This window comes from Liolophura sinensis, chromosome 12 (assembly GCF_032854445.1).
Source record: "Liolophura sinensis isolate JHLJ2023 chromosome 12, CUHK_Ljap_v2, whole genome shotgun sequence".
Classification (NCBI taxonomy): domain Eukaryota; kingdom Metazoa; phylum Mollusca; class Polyplacophora; order Chitonida; family Chitonidae; genus Liolophura; species Liolophura sinensis.
The window spans coordinates 9,571,363-9,580,878 of record NC_088306.1 but is presented as its reverse complement, the minus strand read 5'-3'; the positions used below and the strand labels follow the sequence as shown (position 1 = coordinate 9,580,878).

General features: G+C 42.2%; 1 protein-coding gene across 1 annotated transcript; it reads right to left on the bottom strand.

Moving 5' to 3' along the window:
- Positions 1 to 334: 334 nt before the first annotated feature.
- On the bottom strand, positions 335 to 8,953 carry LOC135479426 (G2/mitotic-specific cyclin-B2-like). Its single transcript, XM_064759254.1, has 9 exons — positions 8,795 to 8,953; positions 7,997 to 8,144; positions 6,204 to 6,278; positions 5,614 to 5,756; positions 4,329 to 4,430; positions 3,796 to 3,951; positions 2,391 to 2,549; positions 1,257 to 1,490; positions 335 to 421 (listed from the first exon to the last, which is right to left on the bottom strand). Exons 1-9 carry the CDS (start codon positions 8,951 to 8,953, stop codon positions 335 to 337), a joined length of 1,263 nt encoding a protein of 420 aa, XP_064615324.1.
- Between the last annotated feature and the right edge of the window lie 563 nt (positions 8,954 to 9,516).

The following is a 9,516-nucleotide window of genomic DNA, read 5'->3' as shown; positions in this document are numbered from 1 at the left end:
GACTGAACTGGAAGCAATTCAGAATGTCATTTGGCAGTTTGAGCAGCTAAGCTCCGCTTTCAGACGAATTTGTGAACAGGACGCACTTGAAATGTTATTTGGCCAGATTTTCGTTTTGCCAGAAGTTAACCTCCACATACAGATAGGAGGGTTATTGAAAAGGTAGCACCTGAAATGTAATTTGGCCAGCTTTCCTTCCTTTCTGCAGTCAAAATTTAGCACTTAAACAGTCACTTTGGCCAGATTTCCATTGGACCATAAGCGATCTGTGTGGCCATCAGATGGTCATGAACAGGTAGTTTTTCTTAAGTCATTAGGCTATATTTGCGTTCTGTCAGAAATGAAGCACCACGTCCATCAGACGGGGGTTGTGGCTGATGTTTCCATGGCGCGATACACTGGAGTACTTTGTCCGGGCACCCTGTATACACAAAAGATGAGACTCGTGATACCAGTAGTATTCCTCACAATAGTGTTTTATATCAAGGCATATGGACAATTTAACCATTGAGACAACAACCCTAAGGATCACACTAGTATATCATTTTGGTCTAAATATGAGCTGGGATCTCCAGGTATGGAAATATACGGTATAAGTAATTTGTCGAGGAAGGAAATAGCAAATTACACAGCCATGCAAGAATGCTTCCTGTAGATCTATCGTTGAAGATTTTATTCAAGTGAGTTATCTTAAAGATTAAGAGCAGTATTTCTGCCACTTCAGGCAAAGAAGGTGTTACAAACTACTTCCGGCCCGTTTTGCTTCCATATTTGGATTCACACCACATATCACAAAGCTCTGGTTGTGTTTTCTCCGATGACCGGAGGAGTCAAATTAACAGCCGAAATATTGTCCTGTGACAACACTGGCTGTGGCTCCTACAGTACTTTTTGCGACCATATATGATCTTAATTTATATGACCTAATATTAAGTTTAATTTGGGAACAATTGGTCCAGTTCTGTAGCAAAAAAAGCTTTGTTAATATGCAAAATTGCCAAATTTGGTGAGGGGCGAGGTTGGGAACTAAGAGGACGGGAGGGGAAGGTGAACCCAGGAACTCCTAATCTTTCATGCGGCCGTCCACTGCTAACCTTTAATCCCACAGAACTACCTACGATTTCAGCACATTGTAAATCCCGCCACTACATATGGGCATCTAACAATATCGACTAAAATATTCAGGCGTTTCCCACGATCCTTATATCAGAAACTAACCTGTATAGGTTGCAAGTCATATACATTGCAGAGCTCACCTGGTGTTTCGAGACCGATGCTTTTGACAGCGTCCGGGCCATGTGCTCCATACATGACCGAAGGTCTCTTTGCGAGTACTTGCTGTAGTAGGCCATTCCTAGAGTCCATCCTGGCTGATCCCAGATTTGACGGGCCATGAAGAGAGCACTTGCGGCTCGCATTGACGGCGGGAATTGGATCTGGTGAATGCTGAGTAGAGTCAAATCCAGCAGGTATTTCGCTGTGGTCTCGATCTGCGAACAGAATGGATGGAAGAGTTGACAGTGCCACCTTATACAGTCAAGTATAGGTCACCCTTTTGGAACGTAAACTTAGCATACCAAAACTGGCTATTCCATTTTGCACACAACCAAAGCCTGTTTATTCAATGGTCAATCAGCACTACATGACTTTATTTAAATCCAGTTATATCTTTTGGTCACAGGCAGCTTCTCGGAAGACAGTTCCTGAGCTGGTCAAACCAATTCCAAACCCATAACGGTGATTATATAACAAATTCTAAAATTCATAGTATTAAATTTTAAGTTCACGCCTCCGCAGTATTTAAAATTTCCTTTAATTCCCCAGATTAAGGGAACTATTTTATATATTTCATTTTGGTGTTTTACGTTGTATTCAAGAATATTTCACTTATACGACGGCGGACAGCTTAAGAGAACAAGTTCTGGAAGCTTGCAGTATCTATTGGAGTTCCACCATGCGCATGTTTCTAGGTATAAGACCGTTCATTATGTAAAATCGTCATGACTGATGGGAGGGAGTGAAGCGCGGTCATAATCATGATATTACCTAATGAACACTATGCCGTTTAGGCGACTGATTGGCTCACAGATAACGCTACGCGCTTTTACTCGCGCGCTTTTCTGTTTAGAGGTGTTGCAGGGGTTTGTGTTAATTTCTATCTGTCAGACTTGTCAATCACTATATGCAACGGCTTGTTTGGCCCCTCCCAGCAGGTCTCCAAGTGAAGATCTTTTCAGGAATAAGTACTTGGAACTAAAGACTGATTGGCTGAAAACGCTACCCAAAGCCAATCTGTGATCTAAATATTCAGAAAGCTGTTGAGTTATTCCCACACGCTCTTCCAACAACAGACTAACATCCTTCGGCTAATTTCATCGAACAGGTTTTACCTTGTCTGTGTGATTCTCCGCCAACAGTAATCGATCCAGGAAGAAGATGGCGCTGGGAAAACTGAGATCGAATCTGAGGACTCGCAGCACGTATCGTTCCATCATTATGATTTCTCTGGGCGTGTAGGTATTGTCTGTGAGATGGACTAGCACGCTGAGCTGCAGCAAATATAGTGCTCATGTTACTAAAAGCAGAAATTTGTGGCCAAGTAATATTTAGAAGTGCTGGCTGTAAAATGTCATACACGTTTGCGTATGGTCTTTTTTTTATTGCTGTTTTACGCCGTATTTCACGTATACGACGGGGACCAGTATTATGGTGGGAGGATACCAGGCAGAGCCCGAGGGAATCCCACGACCATCCGCAGGATGCTGAGGGACATTGCCACGTAAGGCCTGACAGTAATACCGCATGAACGGCGCTTTAACTCACGACAGCATTGGCGAGAGGCTCCTGGGTTATGGCACCGCGCTGGCGTACTAATCACGTCGGCCACCTCAGCTTTATTGGCGGGTAAATCGAAATGAAACCACGAACTTTACCAGGTGTAGATCTGCACACTATCTTGTCGGAAGTGGGCTGCAACGAACGTTCGATCTCAAACGGCTGTACAAGCATCGACGTCAAAAGTCCACAACCAGTGATTTATTTATTTATTTGGTGTTTTACGCCGGACTTTTCACTTATACGACGGGGAGGAAATCGGGCAGAGCCCGGGGGAAGCCCACGACCATCCGCAGGTTGCTGTCAGACCTTCCCACTTACGGCCGGAGAGGAAGCCAGCATGAGCTGGATTTGAACTCACAGCGACCGCATTGGTGAGAGACTCCTGGGTCATTACGCTGTGCTAGCGCGCTAACCAACTGAGCCACGGAAGACCCCACAACCAGTGAGGCCAAGCAAACCTTTTGCCGGGGCATGTACTTTTCCATAGTGTTGTTGGAGGATTTGAAGCTGTTTGTGTATGTATGCTTGGGGTTTAACATCGTTCTTAATTTTTCAGTCATGTGGTCAGGAGTCATAACGTGTATGTACATATATTGTGTCTTCTTGTGGTAGAGCGAGTTCATGCTGCGGAGCAAGTGCTGCCGTTCACTGAAGTATGAAGCCGAAGACACCAGACATGACGCCCCACTCCGTCACATTATACCGACACAAGTCCTGTTTCCTCGCTCTAACCTCTCACTGCTGAGCGTCAAACGAGGTAGCAGCAAGTACCATTTTTAAAAGTCATTGGTATGACCCCATCCAGGTTTGATCCCGGGATCTCAAACTTTAAGATAGACGCTCTAACCATTAGGCCACCGAAGCGGTACGTAGCCGTTTATGATCTCTTTATCTTATTCTCCAAATAGAATTGAACACATCAAGCATGACTAATGCCGAGGACTGCACATATCCTACCTCTGGACTGAAGCGTTCGTGATACTTTGATGCAATGAACAGGCATGTGATACCGAGTAGTTGGAGATTGTTCAGCTCCACGACCTCTCGGTCCAGGAAGCGATCGATCAAGGCTATTGTCATGTGTAGAGTCTTCTGTAGAAGATCCAGGTGATCCTACAAGATACGAAATGGTTAGTTTTCTACCTTAACCTAACCTTACTATTTGCCAAATTATTTCGGTGACACCACGGCTGTCTCGTCACTGGCCAGTCTGTAGTAAAAACGACGCATTTCAGTACAGAATCACTACAGAGCTATAGACACCAGACCTGATTTTCCCACAGAGTACCAGTATTTAGAAATTAAAATGCCCATGAACTTTGGGCAAGGACTAGGAGCTGGACGTGCAAACCTGCACTCAGATCCATCCCGTAATGTTCACTGTTCTTAACGATTTGTATACGAATGCGTTTCCACATCAGCTAAGAGGTGGATGCTCATCCAACGCGCAGTGTGGATCTTGTACAAATTCAGTTAGGTGAAAACCTTACCTGAACAAGGATAAGCCAGTCCACCAACACAGAGCGCATGTGCGCAGTGACTTCTTTTCCGGTTAGGAAATCAATGGGAAGAAGCCATTTTTGTTCCAAACACTGCAATAATGAAAAGGTTATTAGAAGGAAATATACACTACCCTCCGAGCTATAGTTTGCGTTGGCTAATGGTGGTGAGTTATTAAGGTCTTAAAGGAGAAGAAAATGTAAATATCAAACAAATACCATTGAAAAGAGTATGCATTTCCTCGCAGGTGAATGCCATAAAAAATTCTAACGTGTAACTCAAGTTGATAAATTATAAAGTCAGCGCCAAATTCCGCTGTAGGCGACTCCATTTTGCTTAAGAACTAGTCCTGAAGTCTTCGGTGTTAGAATTGCAGTCGGAAACCCCCGAAGTGCAGTTCGTATATTTCCGGTAGGACTCTTCCCAGAAGGTAGTGAACAGTACAATTCGTTTTCTGCTTGACTATTGGGAAAACAATGTTCGACGTAGGTTCCGAATTTACACGAACAAGCCGGCAGATTTAACGACTCATTGGCTGAGAGGCATTACACCCCCAGCATAAATTACAGGTGTTAAGGATGGAGAACGCGATGGACTCTGCGATTTATGCCAGCTTTGCCGTTTTCAGGCTTTATGTGTATGTGGAGGGAAAATCGTAAAATTATACAGCAGGCTCCAGATAGAAAACAATGTGCGCTTTTCAGCCTATAGTATCTTTTTTTTAAGTTTTCTTCTGTTTTAAATCGGTGTTATTCTTCCCAGATTGACATGTAGAACATGCATAAATTTATCTTATCACTTAGTCATTTAAAGTATTATTAAAGACGTACAGCATAGACGGGTCAGTTTACCTAAGGGTTTGATTTTAAATGTTCATGTAAATGCATCAATAGTAGCAAATTACACGTCCAGTAGTACCATGGCTTGAGCAGAATTAGGTAAAAAATGCAGTCATGTTAACTGCAATTGATTTGACTTCACTTGTCTAGAATTACTCAAAATGTTGGATTGTCATCACATTTAACATACAATTAAAAGACCACAACGTTATAATTAACAGGAATGCAACTGGCCCAAACTTCCCTGACCATTCTGACCAGTCTGCTGCTGTCCGCATTCAGTAGGAAAACCCAAGGAGGTAAACACTGCCAAATTAGGCTAAACTTGTATCAGATAAATGATCAAGTAATCCTCTGTTATGGGAAGATATCAATATCTTCACTACAAAATATTCCGCACAAAAGATGTGGAATGCGAATAGGCAAAACGACGTACCTGAGAGTATATGAACACATCTTCGGCGTACTCTGGGCACAGGAAGCAGTCCTCGTTAGCGTCGATGTCAACCACTCCAGGTGGCACACGAATCAACATGTGATGGATAGTATCCTCCAAATCGTCTAAATCCATCGGCTCCACTGAGAGCAAGAACAAAAGCAAATATTCCTTACTGATTTATTCTTGTGGGGGCTTTTGCCCATGTCTATTTCTTTCATTGATGTATTACGTTGTACAATATTCATTTGCCCATATTGATAATATTTCACTTTTATGAGGCTTTCTTTAACGCTATCTTCAAGAATTTCACTTATCCCATGCTCGAGTGTCAGATAAACCATCGCCCTTTGGCAAATTACTGAAAATACTTTTCTACACGTGATGTATAGCTAAGCCCACCATATTGGCTGGGAGGCAAATGTTTAATTGTATAAGAGACTCCACGAAAAATGCGAAAATGGGAATTCACCCTTCACCCTGCCTATCTCTGGATCACAGCAATGAAACAGTATTTGTTTCAAAACTGAATGCTAAAGTTTTGTTTCGTTTGTGTGGTAACCCTTGAAATCGCCATGGCCTCGACTTACCTGGTGGCAGAGCTTGGGGTGGAGGGGAGACGCTGAACACATGCTGCTGCGATCCAGACTTTCGCCTTACAGCAGCTGTGGAGAAAAAGACGCATTTGGTTACAAATATCAAGACTGACAGACAAATCCATGCCATTAAGCTAGATGTACCACCCCAGAGTGCCTATGCCATTCATCTAGATAGACCAATCCAATGTGCCCTTCTACCCCGCTTCAGGATAACCACACACGTTCTAGGCTCCACATGTTCCTTTCAAAAAAAGCTATATTGGTGATTTTTGGCTAAAAATCTATCCGCGAAAATCAGAGCGAATTTTACAAAATAGCAAGCCTTGTCAGCGCGTGCCACAATTCTAAATTGGTGATAAAATTTGTAACTATATAATGCGGGTAGCTTTAACTTTTTCAAACTTAATCATTGAGATTAACCAGTACTTAACTGGATGTATTCTTGGAAAATATAAATTGGATTTAACTAGCGAATGGGGATTCCGTCAAAAACTTAGAAAATCTTACACACATCTTGTTAAACCAAGAGCCCATTCCGCTAATGATAATGACTTAACGGGAATTCATTAACGGCACGATGTCAGCATCTCTCAGGACCATCAGACGCGGCAAACCAGTCACAGTTTTCACGATTTGACTCCTAGAGCAATTGCCTACAGAACATGTAGAAAAGCTAAACAAAATCTAAATTCGTCAAATTTCGAGAAAAAACCTTTGAAAAACATTTTTGCTTATTAAACGTTTCTATTTTTTTAAATTTCACATTTGCAAACTGACATGATAGCAATGTATACCACTGTGCACATGCTGTAGTCAATTTGGGCGTAAATATTTTCACACTTTGTGACAATTTGGTGTCGCAACTAAAGTCATTAATTATTTCCAGTGCTTTAAAACACTTTATGTCCACATTTGGATCTGTGCACGTACTTCTATTATGTTCCAAAACATACGGGATTATTCATTATTTTTTCATCGAAAATACAACTGCAGAAATGTGCAGAAGAACAGTTAAGCTGTCAGTGACTTGTCAGGTTAATCCTCGATGCAAATTATATTGTGCAGACGTTTTGCAGGACCTAGATGTGAATCTGAAATTTGCATTCAATTTTGCAATTTCCATACTTCTGGAGGCTCAATTCATAACTTCTCACGTTTGACCCATTGCCTATGGAACAATGTTTACGACGATTTGTCTGAAGCTCAGACATTCCTGTTTGACGTATGTAAATTCGGCTATGGCGAGAACAAAACTTAGACTTTGTATTTAATAGTCTAATAAACCGTTAGAGTCTTCCAACCCTTTGGAACTTAAAATGGAAGTTACAAAACTTTAATAACGATATGAACAATCGACAAAGAAACTACTAAAAAATGTTCTTTAATGAATTTATACTTTCACTTAGGTGAAATTAACACGAAAGTGTTTGGTTCTGCATTGTAAATATTTGATTGGTGTTTTACGCCGTGCTCAAGAATATTTCACTTACACAACGGCGGCCAGCATTATGGTGAGAGGAAACCGGGCAGAGTCCGGGAGAAATACACGACCATCCCTAGTTTCGTCCTGCACTGTAAATGTAAATTTTGTGCTCAATACACTTGCTTAACGTTACAACCAGCAACCAATCAGACGCAGAGTAACTCTTCAGGTGATGGCATGTTACAGAATTGAACATGTATCACTCTGAAAATGGTTGACCTTTTCAAGGACAGAGGATAAATGACAAAAAAAATCAGCAATATAACACACGCAACATTAGGTCAGTACAGGAAATGTTTACCTGCAGGAGTTGCCTTTCTTGTGCTACGTTTGTGAACTGGGACGTGGATCACCCCATTCAAAACTTTTTTCTTAAATACTGTTTTTTTAGCCGTTGCTTTCCCACCATCGCCACCCATCACATTTCCGGAGTCGACCAGGGCACGGCGCTGAGAACATACAATACACTTGTCACAATGTAACAAAACCATTCATTGGATTTTTCTGTTAGATTTGGACGGAAAACCACAGCGTGCGGAGTTAACCGCGGAATGATACATGAAAACACCTAGCCTTACTTTTTTTCACAAGAACTTACAACCTAACTGGTCCGAGACCAACACAATTCACATGTTTACAGAGGAAACCAGACTGAGCCCGGAGGAAATCTACGATCATCTGCAGGTACGACCGGAGAATGCACAGGTAAACAGCGCCCTCGTCAAGGCTCTTGGTACAGCTGTTCGCTTTGTGCATCACCAAGGAACTTCGCGTCCCCACGGGCTAGGAATAACCGATCTATATTGTGCTACATTCACAAAGGAAATGATAAACACATGTGTCTGCAAACTTATTTTTGAGGTATTTGATGGGTAATTTTTTGCCAAACGCCGCCACAAGCTACCACGACAACATCGTAAGGTTTTCAAATGGAATTCGCTCTGACGTTGGTTTGGGGCCCTCTTTGGCCGATCAAAAATTTTTTCAAATCCTAACTTTAGAGCTACCTTTGACTTATTTCAACTACCTCAAAGTTCGCGTGCTGCAAACAACTTACATACACATTTATGTCACTGGTCTATAAGGATTTGTGTATCACCTGCAAACTGTCGTTCGATCCCGGAAGTCTTGAGCCCGACCCTCCGTCACTGAAAACCTTTGCACGGGCACCGGCTCTTAGGGCATGATTCTCTATCTCGGCCCCTTTGTTTTTCTTGGGGCCAGATACCCTATGCCGTACTGCGCGTACAAGTGACATTTTTGCTGGAATGAAAACAAGGAGAAAGATTTCAGGAGAGTTGTGTAAGGACAAGTTGAGATCTACAAGGATATTCATGTAATGTAGGTATCATATTGAAGGTAGAAGTGGACAGGCTGTTGTACACCCAGAATTCTTATCAGTCTTGCGATATTCATGAACAAACAGCAGATGGACAAGGGGATACCAGGACCCGGTCTTACGAAGCCCACGCTTCTGGGGCCAATTTCATGAAGCTCACTTAAATTCATTAGCTAATAAAGCCCTGAACTACTATGGCAACGTATGTTAACACCAAGTACGACTCATGACACATGCCCCTGGTCCCAAGCGTCCCACAATTAGAGTGACGCTCACTACAACATTTAGTGAAGAGATAAATCACCATGGTAAATGCGCTTGACGTAGCATTGCGACTGCTTTTTAAGACGGTTCGTAGATGTAGCAGATGGTACAGGTTGTTAGCCAAACCTTTTCACCCTTCTAAATAGTCCGAACATTAACGAACCTATTACAGCAGATATTGTGATAATCATAACGGAATGTTTGGGAGTTGTAAAGAG